Consider the following 24,714-nt stretch of genomic DNA (forward strand, 5'->3'; position numbering starts at 1 on the left):
TGCATGCTAAAAAAAAAATAGGCTTTTGACTTCCAAGTTAATGTGTTTGTTTTTCAAGAGGCCATAAGTACTCAATTCAGTATAGACTTAAGAGTTCTTGAATGGGAACCTTTTTTGAAGGAAAAGAGTCAGTGCCATCAAGTATTTAAGAAAACTTTTTAAGAGATTTATTTTTTCTTTTTTAAAATTTAAAATTACAATTTACTTCTTCAGGAAATGTAAAAGTGACAAGATAGTGTATAATAAAAAATGTAGTATTACAACATCTGGACCTCGCATGGATACAGGGACCCAAGCACTCAGGCCATCATCTGCTGCTTTCCCAGGTGCATTAGCAGGAAGCTGAATCAGAAGCAGAGCAGCTGGGGCTTGAACTACACTCATATGGGATGCACAGGCTGTGACTTAACCTGCAGTGTCACAACACTGGCCCCCAAAAGTCTATTTCAAATGCTCTATTTCCACATGCTCAATGTTCAAGATATGCATTAAAATTATATAGCATGTTAATTAAAAATTTAGAGAAATGATTTATGAAATGTCTAGTAGTGTCCAAGATTTTAACAGACTAAGAAAATGTTTTCTTTTCTAGCTGCTATAGACTGAATGTTTGTGTCCCCCAAATCCATATGTTGAAATCCTAACACCCAAGGTGGTGTAGGAGCTGGGGCCTTTGGCAGATGTCTGTGTTCTGAGGGCAGAGCTTTCGTGAATGGAGTTAGTGCTTTACTTAAAGAGACCCCAGATAGCTGCTGTCTTCTGTCATGTAAGGACACGGTGAGAAGACGGCTGTCCGTGAACCAGGAATAGGCCTTCACCAGACACTGAATCTGCCAGCCCTTTGATCTTGGACGCCCCAGGTCCCAGAACTGTGAGAAATACACCTTTGTTAATTATAGGCCTCCCAGTCTATGGCAGTTTGTGACAGCTGCCCAAAGATCCAGACCCTGGCTAATCTGTGCCAGTGATGCGGCCACTCAGTTTTCCCCAGTCTTGACTCCTAGCCTTAGCTGAGGCCTGGGCAGTTGACATACCACGTCCTACAAGAAGAGAAACACAAAAGGGAACTGAGTGAGACCCAAAGTCCAGCCAAGTAGAATGAAGGCAGACATTTTTTAGGTGTTGTTTACTTCTGGGGTTTGGGTGGGTATGAGCGTCTTGGAGGTCTAATTTTTATAGTAGTCTCTGTGTCATTTAACTTAGTACAAAGACCGCATTTTCGTTTTATATGCAAAAATAAATATAATCCTAGAATATTTTTTAGAACAATTGCCAAATAAATATATATATATAAAAGACGTGAATAGAGGGAGTAAGTGAAATAATAAATTTTGTAGTGAAATGTTGGGGGGAAAATCAGATACCGCCCTTCTGGACCTGGGTGTCTGTGGCCAGTGGTTTGTGAGTCCTATCATTAGGACTATAAATATTGCAGTGAGACCACCCCGTCACTGGTGTTTGCTTGCCCAGGACCCTCCAGGCTGAAAGCATGCAGACTTGGATGCAGTTTTACTGCAGTGGTTAATAAGGTCGTCATTTTCGGTGGCACACACAGGCTGTCCCCTCAGCTTGGGTGCTTGTTCATTAAAATGCCCCAGAAACCGCTCCTCAGGGGCAGGGCTGGTCAGCAAGGTCTGCAGATGTGCCCTGGAGCAAGGCTGCAGCCCTCAACAGCAACATCGCTCTTGCAACACTGCAAATGGCGAATTGCATGAACTTGAGTGAGAAAAAAAATCAGTCTTATGTTTATTTTCCTAGGAAGTGTGACAGAGCACTGGGATGGATGGCTTGATGCTCACTGCAAAGTATGAATCAAGGACAGGTCTGAAAGCCGGTCCCTCCCATAAGAGAAGTGAATTATCTAGGCCATTAGTATCTAGAAGCTTTGGTGACGTTAGTGTAGGATCCCAAGTTTTAAGGCCATAGTTTATCAACTCTGCACAATGCTTCACTCAGTCTTTTAAAATCCATGGTTCCAGTTTTGAATAACAAGATCTATTCTTTCTTCTGCAGTGTTTATAATTTCAAAGCAAATTAAATATTAAGATTAGTTTTCAAATAAAAAGTTTTTCCCATTTCATTCTCTCTCTTCATTAGTGTGACAATCATTTAAGATATCTGAGATGTAATTAGTTTCAAAATCTAATTAAAAATTGATCAGACTCATAATTTACAGGTAGGAAAAATGCAAATGGATAAACTTGAAATGTTCAAACTCATTAATGATAAAAATGCATCTAAAGCAAAATGAGAGACATTTCTCAGGATCATGTCAGTGAGTGTGGAACACAAGATTGCACTTAATCCTGGCAGGGATTTGGGATTACTGTATTTCTGCGCACTGTAGATGAATTCAAAGCAGGTGGAGCTGTTCTAGACAACAACTTGGTATAATGTTTTGAGAGCCTTAGCAACATGTATATCCTTCAACCAAAAAAAAAATATACCTATAGGAATATATCCCATTATAAGAAGACATATGGAAGAAGATTTATGTAAAAAATGCTCATTACAGCATTTCTAATGGCAATCTGGAAATAATGAAATATTATAAATATCCCAATAAGAGAGGAAACTTAAGCATCTATTACAAATGATATGTAGAAGATTTTAAAATTACCTGTGCTTAGCTCTAACCTAAAGAATTATTCTAACAAAGTTAAAATATATGCAAAGAGAAATAACCAAACAATATGCCAATATGTTATGCCAATGGTAGAATTATGATTTTTCTTTTGTATATTTTCCCTACTTACGTATTTCTTACATATAAAATATATATTTTTATAGCTATTTTTTTAGTATAGGTGGAAAAAACAATATAATTATTTTTAACTTGGTCATACTGAAATCCTATAGACATAATAATGAAAATATTTTATAAAATTATTGGTATGATTAATCTGTGTTCATGTTTTCCACTCAGTCATGAATTATAATCAGAATCCATCTACTTTCAATAAAAGACTTGAGCACCTAATCAATGATAGAATCAGTAAGTACTGACCAGTTTTTATGTGCCTAGAACTTTTATAGAAATGTCTCAATCCAGTCCATAAACTTCTTGTGAGATCTTATTATAGCTCCTCAATATAACAGCACAGGTAGTGTCCACAGTCCCTTCCTGAAAACTGATCTAAAAAGCAGAACATTCTAAAATAGTCCAAATTTTCCCAATGCTTCAGTTTGGGATTATATACTCATGGAAACATTTAACATCAAATAAATCAGAGCTTCAAAGCAAATATAGGACAGTTTATTCTCAACCACGGTATAAATCATCAAGTGAGGCTTCAAATCATAAAGTATTAAAAATGGGGAGAGCATCAGAGGTCTGCTTTGTGCTGTCATGACAGAAGACCAGAGATTGATTTCTTTTTTTAAGATTTATTTATTTATTTGGAGGTCAGAGTTACAGAGAGAGAGAGAGAGAAAGAGAGAGAGAGAGAGGTCTTCCATCTGCTGGTTCACCCTCCAATTGGCTGCAATGGCAGGAGCTGTGCCAATCTGAAGCCAGGAGCCAGGAGCCTCCTCCAGGTCTCCCATGCGAGTGCAGGGGCCCAAAGACTTGTGCCATCTTCTACTGCTTTCCCAGGCTACAGCAGAGAGCTGGATTGGAAGAGGAGCAGCCGGGTCTCGAACAAGCGCCCATATGGGATGCCGGCACTGCAGGCCAGGGCATTAACCCACTGTGCCACAGCGCTGGCCCCCACAGAGACTGATTTCTTACAGCTCTGGAGACTGAGAGGTAAGGATGAGGGTGAGGGCCTTCTTGCTGCATCATCCCATGGCAGAAGGTAGGAGGGCAAGAGAACACGTGTGAGCTGAGGGAAGGGGGCTGACCTCCATTTGGTCAGGACCCACTGATGCCATAACTAATCCTCCACCAGGATGATGGTCTTCATCCACTCATCTCTGAGAGAGTCCACTGCTCAGTTCTGTTCTCCCAGGGATTCAGTTTCCAACATAGGAACTTTGGGGGGACACATTCTAATCACAGCAGAGATGTTCCCTTTATTTTGTAGAAAGGAAACCAATGTCAAGGTTAACACCTTGGCTAACGCTGCAGTTATTTAGGGACAGAAGTTGGAATCAGAATGCTGGTTTGCCAGCTATGGTCTTAGCCTCTCTGTTTACTCCATCCCCTTCCTGGTGCACATTGATTACACATGGACTTCAGTGACGGTGGCAGCAGGAACCTCTACCCTATCAGATGTTTAAACAAGTCTAAAACAAACTTGTGCGAGCTCTTGTATAGCTGAATTAAATACTTATTGATGTTGATTTGGAGAGCTTTGAGGGGGATTATTGGATGGCTCTGGTACCTTAAAAATCCAGCAAAGTGGGGCAGGCACTGTGGTGTAGTGGGTAAAACTACCACTTGCAGTGCTGGCATCCCATAAGGGTGCCAGTTTGAGTCCTAGTTGTTCCACTTCCAATCCAGCTCTCTGCTATGGCCTGGGAAAGCAGTAGAAGATGGCCCAAGTCCTTGGGCCCCTGCACCTGCTTGGGAGACCTGGAGGAAGCTCCTGGCTCCTGGCTTCAGATCAGCTCAACTCTAGCCATTGTGGTATTTGGGGAGTAACCAGCAAAGACTTTTCTCTCTCTCTTTCTCTCCCACTGGCTCTGCCTCTCTGTAACTCTAATTTTCAAGTAAATAAATAAATCTTAAAAAAAAAGACAACAAAAGTCTCTAAAAAAATCCAGCAAAGCTACATACAATAATTTATTTAGCCATATTTATTTAGTGCCTGAGAGATGTGCTGAGCAGGGGAGATTCAGCAGTGAACAAGACACAGCCCCTCAATGAGGTTACAGTTTTGGGGGTACAAGACAATGATGAGGCAAACACGATGCTGCTATGATGAGAATAGATGCAGGGCACCCAGGGAGTTTAGAGTTGGCCTGGTCAAGTGGGTCACAGAGCAAAGTCTCCTGGAGGACCAGCAGGGTTTGTGAGGATGTGACAGTTTGCAAGTGAGCGAAAGGGCATTCCAGGAAAGGTAGCAACATGTTCAAAGGATGGGGATGAGAAACGATGTGGCCATCAGGGAGAAGAGAAGTTCATTGCCAGGTTACATCCCATGGTGAGAGGTGAGGGCAGGGTAGGACAGCAGGGGCCTTACCAGGAACATCTCACAAGCAAGGCATCAGAGGAAACTATTGGCTCCACTGAAAGGTAAAACACTGGGGAGTTTTAAGTCCAGAGAGCAGTGATCAGACAGGGGCTTTGGAGAATACAGTGGAGAGAAGTTAGAACACCAAGGAGTTAGGGCAGGGCTGCTGCCGCGCTACCGGAGGAGATGTCATAGGGTCCTTCATGAATCAGCTCTCGGTGGAGAAGCATGCCCGGGAGGCAGACCTCTGAGGACTTGGCAAATTTCAACAGGAAGGGCCTTTATGGTTTTCATTATTAGAGCAACCTCCTATTTTTCCTCATCTTTATTAAGGTATAATTAACAAATAGAAGTTACGGGGTACAACCTGATGTTTTGATATAGGTATACATTGTGAAATGATTGCTTCCAGTTAATTAACATATCTGTTACTTCATACACTTTTTGGGGTGAGAATTTTGCAGATCTGCTCTTAGCAGAGTACTATAAACAACGGTCACCACACTCTGCATTAGGTTCCAAGAGCGTGATCCTTTTCTAACTGACCAAGACCTTCCCCTTTCCCTCAGAGCCCAGGCCCTGGCAACCAGTACTCTACTCTCTGCTTCTGAGTTTGACTTTTTATTAAAAAAAAAAAAAAGATTTTATTTACTTGAAAGAGAGAGAAAAGAGACAAAGGGAGAAGGAGGTCTTCCATCTGCTGGCTCTCTTCCCAAATGGTCACAATGGCCAGGGCTGGGTCAAGCTAAAGTCTGGTTCTCCATCTGGGTCTGCCACTTGGGTGGCAGGGACCCAAGTTCTTGGGACATCTTCTGCTACCTTCCTAAGTGCATTAACAGGGATTGGAAACTGAGCATCTGGGACTTGAACTGATGCTCCCATGTGAGATGCCGGCATCCCAGGCAGTGGCTTAACCAGCTGTGCCACAATGCTGGCCAACTTTTACACTTCTGTGTATAAATGGGATCCTACAGTATTTGTCTGTCTGTGTTTGGCTGATTTCCTGTCACAAATGGCAAGACTGCCTCCTTTTCTAGGCAGAATAATATTCCATTGTATGTATGTCTCACATTTTCTTTATCCATGCATTTGTTGATGAACACTTAGAGTCAGTTGGCACCTTGGCTATTGTGAACAGAGCTGAAAGGAACATGGGAGTGCTGGTATCTCCCTGACAAACTGGCTTCATTTCCTTTGGATACATACTGGATTGTATTTTTATTTTTGTAGGTAACTTCATGCTGTTTTCCACACTGATTGTACTAATTTACATTCTCATCAAGAAGGATTTGCGAAGGTTCCCTTTTGTCCACATCTTCGCCAACACTTGTCTTTTGTCTTTTTGATAAAAACCATTTTAACATCTGTGAGGTGATAGCTTATTGTGGTTTTAATTTACATTTCTTTGATGGTTTGTGATGCTGTTTTTTTATACATCTGCTGACCATTTCTTTGTCTTTTTTTGAGAAATGTCTGTTCAAGTTCTTTGTCCATTTTTAAAACAAGATTGTTTCCTTGATACTAAGTTGCATTTTTGATATTAAATCCTTATAAGATGTACGGCTTGCAAATATTTTTTATCATTCCATATTTCTATCATTCCTTTGCTGGCAGAAGCATTTGGTCTGATGCAATCCCATGTTTCTTTTTGATTTTGTCACCTGTACTGTCAGGGAAATGTCTAAAAAGTCATCGCCCAGACCAGTGTCCCTAAGTTTCCTCCCTGTGTTCCCTTTCAGTAATTTCAGTTTCAGGTCTCACAGTTAAGTCTTTAATCCCACTGAGTTGGTTTTTGTTTATGGTATAAGGGTCCAATTTTCTTCTTCTGGATACAGCTGTCTCATTTTTTCCATCACCGTTTATCAAAGAGGCTGCCTGTTCCCTATTGTGTGTTCTTGGCATCTTTGTTAATGATCAATTGACCATAAATACGTGGATTGATTTCTGGGTGCTCTATTTGGTTCCTTTGGTTTATATATCTGTTTTTATGCCAGGGCAATGCTGTTTTGATTACCATAGCTTTGAAGTGTATTGAGAAACCAAGTATGGCAATGTTTCCAGTTTTGATCTTCTTGTTCAAAATTGTTAGGACATTAGGTTTCAAACAAGTTTTAGTGTTTTTTTTTTTCCTGATTTCTGTAGAGAATGTTATTGGAATGTTGATGGTAATTGTGTTAAATCTATAGACTGATTTGAAAGATTATGGACATTTTAGTATGAATTCTCCAAATAATTGAATATAAATTATCTTTTTATTTTTTCTTCAGTATCTTTCATCCAGTATTTTATAGTTTTCAGTGTACAGATTTTTCACCTCCATGGTTAACTGATTCCTAAGTATTGGGTTTTGACAACTGTTACAAATGGAATTGTTTGCTTATTTCCTCTTGAGATAGTTCATTGTTAATGAATAAAAATGTTACTGATTTTTGATGGCTGATTTTTTAACCTGTAACTTTACCTAATTTATTCATTAGCTCTAATAGTTTCTGAGTGGAATCTTTACAACTTTCTCTATATAACATAATGTCATCTGCAAACAGATAATTTTACATCATCCCTGTCCAATTTGTATGTCTTCTATTTTGTTTTTAAATTTTTTAAAAAGTTTTTGTGAGAGAGAGAGAAAGAGCTTTCATCTGCTGATTCACTCCTGGATTGGCCACACAGCCAAGGTTGGGCCAGTGCTGAAGCTGGGAGTTGGGAACGCAGTCCAGGTTTCTCACATGGTGGCAGGAACGCATTCATTGCCACATCACTGCCTCCCAGGGTCTGCGTGAGCAGGATGCTGGAATCAGGAACCAGGGGTGGGACTTGAGCCCAGGCACTCTGATAACGGGATTCAAACATCTTAACTGCTTGCCTCTGCCTTTTATTTCTTTTTCTTCCCTAATTGCTCTGCCCAGGACTTCTAGATCTATGTTGAATAAAAGTAGTGAGTGGGCATCTTTGTCTCTTGTTGACCTTAGAAAAAAAGCTTTTAGTTTTTCACTCTTAAATAAGATACTAGGTACGGGCTTGTCACATATGGCTTCTGTTGTTCTGAGGTTTAGGAATCTCCTTTTTCAATTTTAATTTCTTGCTATTTACATGAGGAACCTTGAGGGAAAAAGAGTTCCACGGAAGGGCAGACTGAGAAAGGCATGAGGCAAAGAACAATCCTGTCTCCTGATTGGTTCTGTGATGCGGGGGAATGTGACAGAATGCGGAAGGGCCTCATTTGTTTGTTTTACTGAATTCTTCTATTCCTGAACCCTTGCCTCCCTCACCCATTCCTATGTTAGAAACCTACTATCTAGAGGTATGAGGTAGGAGGTAGCCTTCATTTTTTTTTTTTTTAAGATTTACATATTTATTTATTTGAAGGGCAGAGTTACAGAGAGGCAGAGGCAGAGAGAGAGGTCTTCCATCCGCTGGTTCACTCCCCAGTTGGCTGCAACAGCCAGAGCAGGGCTGGTCCAAAGCCAAGAGCCAGAAGCTTTTTCCAGGTCTCCCTTGTAAGTGCAGGGGCCCAAGACTTGGGCCATCTTCCACTGCTTTCCCAGGCCGTAGCAGAGAGCTGGATCCGAAGTGGCGCAGCCGCAACTTGAACCAGTGCCTGTATGGGATGCTAGTGCTGCAGGCCGGGGCTTTAACCTGCTCTGCAACAGTACCATCCCCTAGGAGGTAGCCTCTTGAAAGAGCATGGTGCAATCAAAGGACCTTGTGCTGCTTACGCGAATGTTTTCTTGTCTACTAACACAAGCCAGGCCTGCGGAGCAACGGCAGAGGCAGAGGTAGGGTGGTTGGCCTTGAGGACAACAGTGATGGTGAAGAGAAAGTCCTGGCCCTGGGTACCCAGAAATTCCTCCGGGTTTCTCATGACCATCTGACAGGGGCCAGGGTGAGGGCCCCTGGGGAGAGGAGAGTTCTAGGTGAGGGTGGCCCTCCCGAGAGAGGCATGGGTTAAAGCTGTTTTCCAGGGGCCTGGGCAACTGTTAGCTCAGTCACATGGTTTACAGGAAGAAGAAACAGGAGGCCCTGGGCGGGGGAGTGATTAACCAGCATTAGCCAGCAGAAGGCGGAGTCAGGGTGTAACCCTTCACCTCCTTCTGACTCATAGTCCAGTGCTAAGAGCGCCCTTGTCTTCCCGCTGTGTGGCGTCTTTCTCTTCCAGTCCTGGATTCTGCCATGAAGCCTCCCTCTGAACAGACTTGAACATTTCCACTCTATCCAGGGGCACTGTGTTCTGTCCTGCCCCCTCCAGGTTCACATGTTGAAATCGGAGCCCCCAGTACCTCAGAGAGCGACTTTATTTGGAAACAGGCTCCCTGCAGCTGGAATTGGTTAGGTTATCATGGTGTCATACTGGAGGAGGGTAGGCCCCTCATCCGGTGTCACTGATGTCATCATGAAAAGGGAAGATGTGGAGATACACGTGCCCCAGGGAGGCAGCTGGGTGAAGAGGAAGGCGGAGATGAGAGGGAAGTCTGTCCATGCCAACAACCTGCAAAGATTGCCAGCGAACCACCCCTCGCTGGGGAACAGCAGGAAAAAGATTCCTCCTTCCCAGCCCCCGGAAGCACCCGACCCTGCAGACACTTGGATTTTGCTCTTCTAGTCTGCAGCCCTGCGAGAGAACAGTTTCGTTGTTAAGGTGTGTGGTTATAGCAGCCGTGGTGCACCAATGCAGACTCCTTGAAAGGCCTTGGGCCCTCCTGTGGGAACAGTTTCCACAGTGACCTACAGGGTCACTTTATCTGACAAGGCCACAGCATAGTGGGGCCAAGCTCAGTGGAAGGATACCCTAGGGCTTAGTCCTAACCCGCCAGCACTTTCCCTATTCTAGTAGACCGGCTGCTCCTTGGATGACTTGCCCAGAACTGCATTCTCTGGTCATCACAGATAGGTTTGAAGGTTTCAGCTCTAAAACTACAAGATACGAGATGGTACAGAGAGGAGCCAGTGTCGTGGTGTGGTGGGAACGAGAACTGGTTCAAGTCCCAGATGCTCTGCTCCGATACAACTATTGCTAATGTGCTTGGGAAAATAGCTGAGAATGGCCCAAGTACTTGGGTCCCTGCCACTCACGTTGCAGACCCGGATGGAGCTCCTGGCCCTGTCTTTTGCCTGACTCAGTCCCAGCTGTTGCTACCATTTGGGGAGTGAACCAGCAGGTAGAAGCTCTGTTTCTCTCTGTTTCTATCATTATGCCTTTCAAATAAATAAAAAAGGGACAGGGCCGGCTCCGCAGCTCAATAGGCTAATCCTCCACCTAGCGGCGCCGGCACACCGGGTTCTAGTCCCGGTTGGGGCGCCGGATTCTGTCCTGGTTGCCCCTCTTCCAGTCCAGCTCTCTGCTGTGGCCAGGGAGTGCAGTGGAGGATGGCCCAAGTGCTTGGGCCCTGCACCCCATGGGAGACCAGGATAAGTACCTGGCCCCTGCCTTTGGATCAGCGCGGGTCGCGGGTCGCAGCGCACCAGCCGTGGCAGCCATTGGAGGGTGAACCAACGGCAAAGGAAGACCTTTCTCTCTGTCTCTCTCTCACTATCCACTCTGCCTGTCAAAACATAAAAAATAAAAAAAAAAAAATGAAAAAGGGACAAGTAAAGCCATGTCAGTGATAGATTTGATTTTGAAATTAAAAAAATAAAGGGGCCGGTGCTGTGGGGCAGCGGGTTAATGCCCTGGCCTGAAGCACCAGCATCCCATATGGGCACCGGTTCTACTCCTGGCTGCTCCACTTCCTATCCAGCTCTCTGCTATGGCCTGGGAAAGCAGTAGAAGATGGCCCAAGTCCTTGGGCTGCTGCACCCACGTGGGAGACCTGGAAGAAGCTCCTGGCTTCAGATTGGCGCAGCTCCGGCCATTGCGGCCATCTGGGGAGTGAACCATCGAATGGAAGATCTCTCTCTCTGCCTCTCCTCTCTCTGTGTAACTCTGACTTTCAAATAAATAAATCTTTAAAAAAAAAGAAATTAAAAAATAAGATCTGTAAAACTCTGCAAATATGCTCTCTGAAATATTTTTTGGTTGCCAAGAATGCACATACAAAGTTGTATATGTAAATGTGCTTGTGTGTAATAAATAATATGGAAACATATGGGTAATGCCTGTATTTGTTTTATGTAGAAATACATCCGCATGTATCCTGAATGTGATCTATACTTAACATTTTCACTTAAGCTTCTCTCTAAAATGTTTATCATAAAACGATCCACTGTGATGTTTATATGCTGTCTTGCTTTAAAACTTTTCTTGGCTGGCTTCTTTGAGCCTTAGGAAAATGTTCAAAGAGTGTCCAGATACACATATAAAAGTACTTACCAAGGAACATTTCAATAACAGATGCCTTCATAGTGAGAACAACCATCCCCATAAAGCTCACAATGGCACCCTAGAGAGAAGGAAACATCACATCATCATGTTTCAGCCCAGAGTTCTGAATCGGGCGTGCAGAGCGCGTGGGGATGGGCCGTGGCTTTTCATTGCCCTCCAGAGCCAGGGCTCCAAGCTGAGGCTTTCCACATGGAGCTCACGGGGCTGGCCGTGGCCGGTTACACCAACGCCCCGAGAATCTACTCTCAATTGGAAAATCCTTTCTAGCCACTGGCCTCGATTCTTCAGAGATTTGATCTTAGAACCAAAGGGGAAATAACTCCCCAGTTTTGAGATTATGTCTCTCCGTCCTCAAATCAGGATGAAAGCCACATTTATGGTGTTGAGGGAACATTTTTACATTACAAATAAATATTTCATTGTTCAATAAACATTTGGTATATTCCTATCTAAGGCTACATTTTGTTAGGAAGAAGGTGATAAAAATCGAGTTAAAGAAGAGTTGTCGCTCTTAAGTCTTACAGTTTAACTGAAGTGGGAAAATACACATGGATGCAAAAGCCCCCACCCCTGAAAGCATAAGAAGTTGAGGGTGGGAAGAGTAATTTGGAGAGCAGTAGTTCTCAGACCTCAGTGCATGTTAGTATTACCCAGAGGGTTAAAAAAATCCTGATGCCTGGGCCTGGTGCTGTGGCGCAGTGGGTTAACGCCCTGGCCTGAAGTGCCGGCATCCCATATGGGCAACAGTTCAAGTCCCGGCTGCTCCACTTCCCATCCAGCTCTCTGCTGTGACCTGGGAGAGCAGTAGAAGATGGCCCAAGTCCTTGGGCCCCTGCACTCACGTGGGAGACCCGGAGGAAGCTCCTGGCTCCTGCCTTTGGATTGGCGCAGCTCAGGCCATTGTGGCCAACTGGGGAGTGAACCATCGGATGGAGGACTTCTCTCTCTTTCTCTGCCTCTCCTCTCTCTGTGTAACTCTGACTTTCAAATAAACAAATGGGTACATCTTAAAAGGAAAAATAAAAATCCTGATGCCCAGGCTGCCGCCAGACCCAGGGACTCTGAGTTCTTGGGGTGGGATCTAGGACTAGGCATTCAGTTTGACAGCCCCTCAGATAATTCCCAAGTGCAGCCAAATCTGAGAAGCAGCACTTTGGAGCAGAGCTTCTGGAATCTTAATGTATATATATTAATCACCAGGGAATCTTGTTAGAAAGACAATTTCTGGCCCAGTAGGTCTTGGTGGTGTGAGATTTGGCAAAGGGCCAGAAATTTTAGAGGACAAAACCCACCTATGCCCGTCACAGGAATAAGGGCGAGCCTCCCAGAGGTGACAGCACTCGGGCCAATCATGAAGCATGAACAGGCTGCACGGAGGGCTCCAAGTGAGGAAACCACCTCCGCAGAAGTGGGGCGGTGGGCGGCAGGCTAGATAGACCACGCTGTTGATCGACGCGTGAGGGCTTTCCCCTCTTCTCTCAAGGCTATGAAGAGACCCTGCTATCCTTTGTTGAATGTATTCTGTGAACTCCCTGTTGTCTTGAAAGTTCACAACAAGTAAGCATGGCAAGGTTTATGATTCCTATTGAACAGGCAAGGAAACAAAGACTTCAGTGAAATGACCTTGGTACAGGCAGTGAGTAGCGGTAGAATGAGCAAAGGAATGGACAGGAAGGATCTGACCTGGGCACAGGCCCTGATGGAGAATGCTCTAGAGGACTCAAAGACTTAAAATTGCTTTCCTTGTATTATCCCATGAGTTAGCAATTTAAACAGTGTCAATGGTGACAAAGCTCCTCGCCTCTGGGCCGATGGCTCCCACTATTACATCTTCTGCCTTCCAGTGGCACTGTTGTGTGGTCTGCAGTTGGCGTTCCTAATCCCACCCTCTGGTGTGCCCGGTGGTGGGCTGCTAACCCATTCGCTGAAGGGAAAAAGCTCTGGTGTAAGTCCTCCCTACCATGGCTGAGGTTGGACGCCAGCTAGGTGGTGTCACTGAGTGGAGATGTGGGAAGAGCTGAGCACAGTCTGGTATAAGCAAGGCCCCATGTAAGGTTATATCAAGTCTTTGCATAGGTGCTAGGTAGATTCATTAATAAAAAAAGCAGTTATTAGATTATGGTAGTGATAGTAATACAAGTACCTGATGCCATCAGTGTAAATAGAACTGCTTAGTGTGTGAAGGGTTTATTACAAACGGATCAGAGACAAGAGTAATCTCAAATAAAACTGATCATTTTGCTAACTTCAGCAACAATTGCAATGCGTTAAGTTTTCCAGTTAAGATAACGGGCCACTGTTTAAGTAAAAGGCTCCTAACTTCAAAATAGAAATGAAATCACATGTACAATCTATTTGGCAACTTGATGTGGAAATAGTGTGATTACAAGTTTATTATTATCATTAAATTTAGAAACTCCAGAGCAATTTACATGTCTTTAGACCTAAATATTGAACTTTCCAATGGGATAAGTGTAGGATACTATGGTGCCCTACTGCTTCTACCTAATCAGCCCTATAGCTATTACCATTCAGGTTTTTTTTTAAAAGATTTATTTATTTATTTGAGAGGTAGATTTATAGACAGAGAGAGGGATAGACAGGTCTTCCGTCTGTTGGTTCACTCCCCAAATGGCTGCAATGGCTGGTACTGCGTGGATCCGAAGCCAGGAGCTTTTTCCGGGTCTGCCACGTGGGTGCGGGGGCCCAAGGACTTGGGGCCATATTCTACTGCTTTCCCAGGCCATAGCAGAGAGCTGGACTGGAAGAGGAGCAAATGGTACTAGAACCCGGCGCCCATATGGGATGCTGGTGCTGCAGGTGGAGGATTAACCCAGTGTGCCACGGCGCCAGCCCCAAGAGCCAAAGTCTTTATAAGACCCTACGTAATTTGTCTGTCATTGTCCTTTCAGACCTCGTTTCTCACTATTCTCCCCTTTACTTGCTAACTTCCAGCCACACCAGCCTCTTGGCTGTTTTCAGAACATTCATCTCAACTCAGTCTCAGCATTTAGTGTGCATTCCTCTGCCTGAAAACCCAGGTAGACATGTGACTTGCTCCTCATTTTTCTCCAATTTTTGCGTAAATGATATCATCTCAGGTTGGACATGGTGCGCAGTAGGTAAGATGCCGTTTGGGAGTGCCTGCCTCTGTTTCCGATAAGCTCCCCGCTAATGTGCACCCTGGGAGGCAGCAGATGGTGGCTCAATGTGTCCCTGTCCTGACATGGGAGACCCAGATTGAGTTTGACTGTTGGCTTCAGCCTGGCCCAGTCCTGGCTGTTGTGGGCATTTGGGGAATGATATAGCAGATGGAAGGTCTCTCTCTGTCTCTCTGTGTCTTTCTGCCTTTCAATGAAATAAAAAATAAATACGATCATTTAAAAAAGTTACCTTATCTTGAAACGTTTCCTAACACCCCAATCTAAAATCGCCATCCCATCCCCCTGCTACAACAGATATATCCTATTCTTTCCCTACTGTTGTTTTTTGTTGTCTCTTCACTCTGACATACTCTGTTTTATTTGTTAATTGTTTGCGTTCCCCACTAGAATGCAAGCACCATGAGGGCAGGGATTTTTATTGGATTTTTTAGGTGCTCAGTAAATAAGTATTGGATCAATGTGTGAGTGTGGAGGGCTCTCCCTTTTCCTAGGAAATTAAAACAGGGAAAACAATTTTTTTTTTTTTTTTTTGACAGGCAGAGTGGACAGTGAGAGAGAGACAGAGAGAGAAAGGTCTTCCTTTTGCCGTTGGTTCACCCTCCAATGGCTGCCGCTGCAGCCGGCGCACCGCGCTGATCGATGGCAGGAGCCAGGATCCAGGTGCTTTTCCTGGTCTCCCATGGGGTGCAGGGCCCAAGCACCTGGGCCATCCTCCACTGCACTCCCTGGCCATAGCAGAGAGCTGGCCTGGAAGAGGGGCAACCGGGACAGAATCCGGTGCCCCGACCGGGACTAGAACCCGGTGTGCCGGCGCCGCAAGGTGGAGGATTAGCCTATTGAGCCACGGCGCCGGCTGGGAAAACAATTTTTTGACCACACTAAACACTACTGAATGTTATACACTTCAAATGTTGTATTTTATGGCATGCAAATTGTATCTCACAAAAAACCTAATAAAGCATTATTGATGAACAGCAAACACATGCAAAGGGAAGCTGAAAAGCAGGGAGGAATGCTCTCAGCCCTGGCTGACAACTTTGAAGGAACCATGGACAAGACATTTGAGTCCTGGGATGGGTGGATCAAAACCAACCAGACTCCATGCGAAGCCCTGATCCTGGTGAGGAGATTTCACCCACGTGATAAGACAGCAGCAATGGAAGTGAGCAGAATCAGAGGCTCTGAGGCTCCTGTCTCCCCTCTGACCATTTCTGTTTCATAATAAGCAAGTGAACTTGCCTCATTTACATTCTGATGTCTGAGCTGGTATCAATATTGTTTTCAAGCTTTCCCGGAGACTTAATTGTGTAGCCAGGGTTGGGACCCTCTGCTGTTGCAGCTTCTGTGATGGCAAAAAGAGTGATAGGCAGATAGATCGGGGCTTGCGGCCTAGAAGGGGTTTGAATTAATTTAACCAGCAGGTTGGAAAGCGATGAGTGGAGAGGAAAGGACAGGACACGGGGATGAGGAGCTTCAGGAACTGGGAGTTGCTCAGCCAGGCAGGGAGAGGAAGCAGGCTGTTAGAGAGGAAGGCAGGGGCCATGTTGGCCTTGACTGTCTTGACTAAAGAAAATGGAATCGATCCTCTAGGCAATAGGGAGACATGGAAGACTTGAGTTATTTTTGCATTCATCATTTTTAACAAGCCCCCTTGAGGCTTAGTTGAGCCACTCGCTCTGCCCTGGTAGATGTGTAGGATTTAGGTAATGTTGGTGTTTGTCTGATTTGTGGGGTAGCATGGTGTAGCACCCAACCATACTCTGTCCATGAGGTGGTAGGACATCTGAAATCATTCAGCAGCTATGTGAGGCTTGGGCTCTGTCTCCAACGTGCCAGAAATCCCATAAGGAGAGTTATCTCTGAAAGACTGCCACTATTGCAACCTTACTTCCCCACCTCTGCCTGCTTAGTAAGCCTCAGCCACCTGTCAGTGAGTAAGGTTGATCTGGTGAAGATTCAGAGAGAAGGCTGGCGCTGGCAAGGTCCTTTACAACGTGGGGCAGTCTCATCTGTCTGTAACCCTTCATACAGATCGTATTCTGCTAGGCCAGGTCCTGACACCCTGATATCAGTGGTCACCTTGTAGTCACTGTTACCCCCCAGGAGTCTGAAAGAGAAAAGAGAGCCACAGAGGAGAGTCGTTTTTCTTTCTTCCAGGATTTTTCTTCTTTGCCCAGTTCTTTTCATTTCCATCTTTCATTGTAATGAAATGCCAAAAAAAATGTGCGTGCCAAAAAGGTAAGAAAGGCAGGGGAGGTGTTGCCTTATTTTGTTGACTCCTGGGGATGTACAAGGCTAGGTGTGCTCTGAGTCAGGCTACACAGACTGGACCTCGTCAGCTGCCTACCCAGAGCATTGTTCTCACCCTTGCTCCTTCCTGGAAAAACTCCAACATAGCAGCCAGGGGACTTAGGGGAGGCTGCTCCACCTCCAGCTCCCCCGGCGGGTCCTGATGCTGAGACAAGGATGGTTAGCGCCACACCCTTGGTGGCCATCGCTGCAGGGCCCTCTGCGGGGACCATCACCAGCTCTTCATTCAGATGGGCTGTGTTCTGAGTCGTGACGGACAGACACCAAGGAAAGATTTCAATCCTGAGTCATTCAGGGCAAGATCATCTCTCTTCTTGGAAACAGACAAGGGAAAAAATGTTCCAGGACTGCTGGTGGCCATCTTGTACACAGGCTCAGGGGCACACTATTTCAGGAGGAGGGCAGCCACGCGAATCACAGATCACCTTGTGTCTGGAGGTTGGGCCCACCTCTGGATGGTCTGTATGTGAAGTAAGAAATGGCCCTTTCAATAGGCTTACAGCCAAAAATCATTCCTCACTGCTACCTAACTCCCAGTGCCTGGCCATACAAAGAAGACTGTAACAATAGAGGTTTATCTCAGTGTCAGCAGTCCCCTCTTGGACCACTTGAGTGCACCTTGAGGAGGTAAGGTAGATAGTATAATTCCTAGAATTCAGAGTAGTGAAGTGACTTGTCCAAGGTCACACAGCTGGCATCTCTCCATCTTGTGCTTTTTCTATGACACCCAATTCCTTGCAGGACTAATACTGTACATTGCAAACTCTTCCATGATTATCAGGTCATATTCATATGAAACAAAAATTCCACTCTTCATTTATGTAGTGCTTTTCATGTCTTGAAGCTTGGTTACCTCTGTAACTTCAATCTCACAAGATCCCTGAGGTTAGCAGAGGGAACACGTGCTGAAGTTTAAGTGATTCACACAGACCACAGCCTGTTGTCTGGCAAGAAAAGACACCCCAGGCCCATGCAGATCTCCTGGGATTTTAGTACTGGGGCTCTGATGGTCTTAACAACTGCAAGTGCCAAGCTACAGGCCACACAGAACCCCAAATCCGATGTGTAAGACAAAGGCAGAGAGATAGAGAAAAAGACAAAGTGTACGGCCCTGGATGAAGCAGGGAGGCACACGCCTTCACTTCTGGCCACTTCCCAGGTCCCATTTCCAGTCTGAAGCAGATCCAGCTGGCTTGAGCCTCCTGTGCATGACAGAGATGTTGCTGGGCCCTTTCCCTTGAGCCAGCTTGAGATGGTTTCTGTTCCGTGCAGCTTTGATTAAAGCCCTTTCCATGTTTGTTGTTTCAGTTTGGTCCTGCTTCTCTGAAATGATGAGTAGTAAAGTGAAAACACTTACAATGAAAAGGACGCATGTGGTTGTCTTTTGGTGGCATCAAAGCAGGGGGTCCCTAGAGAGGCTGACTCCATCCCTGGGAAGAAGCATGGCAAGGAATCCTGGGAGCTTTGGCAGCCTCCAAGAAGGCCTGCGATACTGTGGGAATGACAGATGGCAGTGGGTGACCTTGAAGCTGCTAGGATGTCACTGTGCAGCCACTCCACATGTTGATGACAGAAGTTCACAACCAGGGGACATTTGACAATGCTTAGAGACCTTTGGGTTATCACAGCTTGGGCAGAGGATGGGGGACGTGGATAGTCCTGGCATCTACCCACTAGTGGCCAAACATCTTGCCAAACATCCTGGAGTACCCAGGACAGCCCCCACAAGAAAGAATTGGCCAGCTTGACTTGTCAGTGGTGCCAGTGCTGACAACTCTGATTGATGAGAATGTTGTTTCCCAGTGTATTTATGAGAACATTATGCTCACTGATGTTCAGTCCAGAAGCTTCCTGTACGTATCCTATGGATTTTTTGATTGGCCAGGATGTAGACCATTCAGGGGCTTATTCCTTTCTTTAGGATCACGTTTGATCACTACATATGGTCATATGTAAAATCCAAATGTAAAGATGTCCACTCATGGGCGATTGGGTGGATGGAAGAGTTCAGCTGTGTATCCAATGACCGATATTTGCCAATGCCATTAGGTTCCTGGATCCATGTGGCACAGTCTACATGCCAGAAAACCAGAAAGGGAAAGCCTTTTTTGGTGCGTGTGCTTCAAACCATCATTTTGTACCTCGTTAAGAACCTGACATATGGCAATGCTTACCACATCCACAAAGACTTCCACCAATAGTGATTTCTCATGAGATTGCAAACAGTAATTACATTTCTGAAGTGGTAGTTTAGGTCTCCTATTGCCAGTGGGAAAAAATACTAGTTTGCAGCATGCCCCCAAATCAGTACTGGAGAACTCCCTCCAAGAGTTATTTATCTTGTGTAATGGAAGGGGGCACAAATAGCAGTAAACCTGGGGGAGGGGACGAAGACCTTGAAAAAGGTGAGATGGGCCAGGCAGGGGTGCTCCTCTTAGTTCCAATGGAAGCAGTGTGGGGTTTGAAAGAGTCTTGGGGAACTTGGAAGATGGACTTCTTCACCTCCTGTATCTGATGCCGCAAATCAGCCCTGCCTCCTCCCAAGCCTTCCCCTTGGCCTTTGAGGTTTGTGGTTGCAAGGGGGTTGACTACTGTGCCTGTGGAGCTGGGCGTTTCGTTCCATCCACCTGGGATCCCTGGCGTCTCCTGGCCCCAGCACACCGGGCCTGGGGGTCTGCCTTTGGTCCTGAGTCTGGCCTCACTTTCCAGCTGAGAGGGGAAGGAAGCTGAGGGTATGTCTGTAAGATCTCTGCCTCCCCATCGGCCTCCCAGTAAAGAGTGGGTTCATCTCAGATGACAGGCTTCCAGCTGTCCCCAAGCTGCAGGCATGGCCTATGGGTCAATCCCAGCAACCAGAGGCTTGGGAAAAATGGAGGGTGTGGAGGAGGGCAGTGACCGCAGCGGAGGAATTGAGGGCTGCGGACGATTAAATCCCGGAAATCGCCGGAGCCCAGCAGAAACGGTCATTTAGAAGAAGGAAACCAAATGCTCCAAAGAGAGCCACCCAGGCCCGTGTTCCAGCCCCACCTGGGAGCATGCGCAGTGCTGCAGCAGCTTCAGACGCTCTTTCGCGTCTCTCCTGACCATTCTGGCCCAGCTGCAGGGTGACCTGCTACACAAGATGGGATCGGCCCCTTTGCCCTTCTCCCTGGAACGTTTTAACAGTGTAGAGTCCAGCCCACTAAAAACCGCAAGGGCAGTCATTGGTCCAGTGGTTACGGTCGGCAGTTGGGGTACCCGTATCTCATATCAGAGTGCCAGGGTTCCATATCTGCCACTCATTCCCAATTCCAGCTTCCTGCTAATGCAGACCCTGGGAGGCAGCAGTGACAGCCCAAGTGATTGGGTTCCTGCCACCCACGATGGAGACCTGGATTGAGTTCCTGGTTCCTGGATCCCAGTCCTGGCCATTGCAGGCATTTGGGGAGGAATTTGTCTCTGTCAATCTGTCTCTGTCTCTCTCTCTCAAATGAATATATAAAATATACCTACCATTTATTGAACTTACTGTATACTTTACACTGCATGTATGTGACCTTATCTGATTAATCCGTGCTCATCTTATCAGGTAAGCAGTGCTATTTCTCAGTGTAGACAGTGGAGGCTTAGCGATTGTTGGTAAGCTGCCTAAGGTTAGAGAACAAATATGTAGCAGAATCCAATATCTGTCCCGATCTCAAACACTAACCCCACTAAGTGCCTCATTTCCCCACTCCACGGCATAGTTTCGTCTTCCTTTTTACCTTGACGCTTCTATCCTAGGCTTTTTGAAGTAAGTACTTGATTGACAATAGTTAGATAACCGCTATAAAATACACACACTGGGGAACAAATCTGTCTTGGTTATAAGGTCAAGAGATTCTTCAAGAGTCATATTTGGGCCTGAATGCACCCAGCATTCTCTCCCTCACAAATGTTATTTAGGGTAAAATGATGTACCAGGCGTACTTTTAAGTTTAACCAGGCGTGACACACCCATCTAAATAAACACTGGAGTGGATTGTAATTGACTCTGTTAAATGGAATGTTAAAACGGGATGATCCTTTGTGTTAGATTGAACTGAGGCCTCAAGACAACAGTGTGAGTCACTTTCCCATTGCCAAGTGGTCTCTTCTTGCTATTGCCTGAAGTGGGGAGACCACCTGCTCCCCTTCTGCATCTAGGGAGGAGGAGGGAAAATGCTAACAACTCTTTTTTTTTCTTTTTTTTTTTTTGACAGTCAGAGTGGACAGTGAGAGAGAGACAGAGAGAAAGGTCTTCCTTTGCCGTTGGTTCACCCTCCAATGGCCGCTGCGGTCGGCGCGCTGCAGCCAGCGCACCGCGCTGATCCGATGGCAGGAGCCAGGTACTTATCCTGGTCTCCCATGGGGTGCAGGGCCCAAGCACCTGGGCCATCCTCCACTGCACTCCCTGGCCACAGCAGAGAGCTGGCCTGGAAGAGGGGCAACCGGGACAGAATCCGGCGCTCCGACTGGGACTAGAACCCGGTGTGCCGGTGCCACAAGGCGGAGGATTAGCCTAGTGAGCCGCGGCGCCGGCCAGCTAACAACTCTTTCTAAAGAACTCCTTGCTCTCTAATCTCTAGCTGCTTCTCTCGTCCTTGACCACCTCGTGAACAGTCTGGAAGGAGGTAGTTGCCCAGGGATTCTTGTTCTTTGTTACCCCCTTTGGAAGCCAACTTGGATGCCCAGTAACCCTTTATGAAGTGACGGAGAGGTTGTGTGCCGTGAGCTTGGGGCACAGGGGACACGTGATTGCGTGAGGTCCTACAAGAGGGGAGGATTCTGAGGCAAGCAAGCCTGCATGTGTGGGGGGGTCTGCCTGGGGTGCGTTAGCTCCTGTCTGAGTCAGGTGCACGGACACTGAGCAGGCCAGCACAAAGCTGCTGGACACAGGCGACCACTCGCTGTGGTGGGAGCAGGAACTGTAAACCCTCTGCCAGGGCACACTTATTTCATGACACCCAGAGAACTACAGGTGAGGAGTCCCAGGTGACGGGCAGGGCATCTCCACAGAGTCCAGGCAAGCGCCCTGTGGGAATGAGAAGCAACCAACGAGCCGGACCCCAGCTCCCAGCAGTGCTAATCTTGCCAGGCTCTCTGTCCTACTATTCCTCCTTGTACCCATGTTACTCTGGGCATCAGGAGATGACTCTCAGCAGCCCAGGGGAGGAGAGATAAAGATTCAAGGCAGAGAAAGAGGGGGGATTCAGCCGTGGCCTGTTCCCCACTGCAGATAGCCTGCCTGGAAGCGGGCAGTGAATGCAAAGTCTGACCTGGTGTTACATACGTGCTAACCACTGACCTGAGACTGTTTGGGGGAATGTAATATGTTCATGGTCTTTTAAAAGTTCTGATCATGGCCTGGAATACTAAGGCACCTATGCAGGTGTCACTCAGTGTGGAGGCAGTGGGCAGGAGGGAGCGTCTGGGGGCTTGCAGGGAGTTTGGAGGGGCTCCTCTGTGGCTGCTTCTCCAAAGTGCAACCTTGACCCCCCACCTTCCCTCCTCATTCAGCCTGCTCCTAACACCCAGCCTCCCTACTCAGCCCCACTCCGGGCTGTGCCCAGGTTCTGTCCTCTGCTAGAATGCTTTGCCCCCGGGGACTCCCACAGGTCACTCCCTGGCTACCTCAACCCCTCTGTCTGTCCAGCATTTCTTTAGCTAACCATGCCAGGCCAACGACCCCCACAGCTCCCTGCACCCCCATTCTTCCTTCTTATGATTTTCATAGCCCATCCCCAAACCAGACCTTGTGTGTGTGTGTGTGTGTGTGTGTGTTGATTGTGTGCCCCGGATTGGCTGCTCTAGTGAAAGGGGAGTGATTCTGTTCACTCTTCTTCCCAAGCACATGGAATTGTGAATGGCACACAGAGGGTGGCCCAATAAATATTTGTGCTCGCTGTCATTGAATGTTATTGTCTCTGCCTCCCACAATTCCTTTCACCTTCTGGAGTAGGGAGTTGCTTACTGTATTGTACAAGTAAAGCGAATCTGGACAAGCTGACTTGTGCCTTTATGTCCAGAACGTGTTTTCTCTGTCTGGGATACAAAGAGACCCAGAGGAGGGGATTCACTTAGCGTTAAGATGCCAGTGGCCTGATCCCTTGGAAACACCACATAGGGTCCCCTGAAGGAATAGATTTTTTTTTTTTCTTTTTGAATCTGAGAAGAAAGAATGCAGAAACAGAGCTCCTTCTCACTGTAGCCTGAAGGGCAATTTTTATGAATTTTTACCACATGTCCACACAGAACTTGAGCCTTTCTCCAACTCAGGGAAGGAATTTGAAACATTTTTACTAGAGTTTTGTCAGTGCAGGGACCCTCACCAGGGAAGTGATTTTCTGAAGTCCTCTGAGTCTAAAGAAGTGTGACTCTTCCTGTGAAAAGCTGCTGACCTCGCCCTGCCGAGAAGAGGGAGACTGCTCCTGGGAGGCCTCCTGATGCTCTTCCTCCCGACCCCGCAGACCTGGAGCGTTTACTAAATCAGGAGGTTAGCAAGAATGACAGAAGTGCCACACTCCCCCTTCTCAACAAACCTTCGCCTGTGCGTTTCCTGCGTCCGTCTTCACTACTAAGGCGTCTCTACTTGCAAGGAGTATACTGAGGTTTCACAAAGTTTATGGAAAAAGTGAAACTCAAAGACAAGATCATTTCAGGGCAAAACACTTGGACTCTGTGCAGAGTTTTTTCATAATACACACTTTCCATGAACTTTTTGAAGACTCCTTGTTTTAGTCACTTGTCTTGATTTGAAAACTATGTTTTCAAGGATGGTAAAGATTAATTCGGTGCAGTGATGGACAAACCAGGACTGGAGGTAATTGTTGCCCAGGAGGTTAAGAGTGTGAACTTAGAGCTAGACTGCCTAGATTGGAAGCTGAGCTTCATCTCTTAATAACTATGTGACTTCAGACAAGTTACTCAGCCTCTCAGCATCTCAGATTTTTCATCTGTGTGAGTGGAGATAGAACTATCCCACCTCATTTGTTTGCTGTTAGGATCAGAGTGGCGGTCAGTCATTCTAACAGCTATACCATAACCACCACTGTCATCACCACCACCTGGCAAAGTTCTGCTCACTCAGACATGAATTTAGGTCTCAGAGATAGAGCATCCAGTTGAATCCCTCAATAAGTTATTGTCCAGGGTTAACCGTGGCTTGATTCTTGGACTTCTGGGAGTAGGACCCTACTAGAGTCTGAATGTTGTATCCTCTCCCAAAGTAGGTTCTGTGCTGAAATTCTGGCCCCTAAGGCCTGTGAAGAGAAGACAGGGTCCTGAGGGTAAAGCATTCGTAAGAGAGGCCTCGGAGAGGTCCCTCAGCGCTTCCACCATGTAAGGACACTGTGAGAACACATCGCCTGTGGACCAGAAAGCCAGCCCTTACTGGATATGGAGTCTGCCGGCACCTTGATCTTGGACTTCAAGCCTCCAGAACTGTCTGCAGGCTACAGCTATTTTATAAGAGCTGCCTGAAGACTGAGACAGAACCACATGGGTGTGTGCTGCCGTCCCACTAGTCTCCTAGGGGCCCGGAGCAATGGACTGAATGTGTCACCCACAGAGGCATAGGTTGAAATCCTAACCCTCAAGGTGATGGTGGTAGCAGAGGGCACCTTTGGGAAGTCGTGAGGGTGGAGGCCTCGTAGGTGAGATGACTACCCTTACAAAAGGGACCCCAGAGAGAGCTCTCATTCTCTCTCTGCCATGTCAGAAGATGGCTCTTCATGGCCCTCATCAGACACTTGATCTTGGACTTGCCAGCCTCCGCAATCAAGAGAAGCACATTTTGGTTGTGTGA

General features: G+C 46.3%; 1 protein-coding gene across 4 annotated transcripts in view; it reads right to left on the bottom strand.

The window, feature by feature from the left end:
• Nucleotides 1-24,714, bottom strand: part of VIT (vitrin) — a 118,990-nt gene that overhangs the window by 89,749 nt on the left and 4,527 nt on the right. For all 4 annotated transcript variants that reach the window (XM_008254544.5, XM_008254543.5, XM_008254546.5 and 1 more), the window contains exon 2: nucleotides 11,425-11,494. In XM_008254544.5, coding sequence (XP_008252766.3) covers nucleotides 11,425-11,476 — 52 coding nt within the window. In that variant the 5' untranslated portion in view covers nucleotides 11,477-11,494. The remainder of the gene's footprint in view (nucleotides 1-11,424; nucleotides 11,495-24,714) is intronic.

This window comes from Oryctolagus cuniculus, chromosome 2 (assembly GCF_051225735.1).
Source record: "Oryctolagus cuniculus isolate XC-2025 breed Fujian yellow rabbit chromosome 2, ASM5122573v1, whole genome shotgun sequence".
Taxonomy (NCBI): Eukaryota; Metazoa; Chordata; class Mammalia; order Lagomorpha; family Leporidae; genus Oryctolagus; species Oryctolagus cuniculus.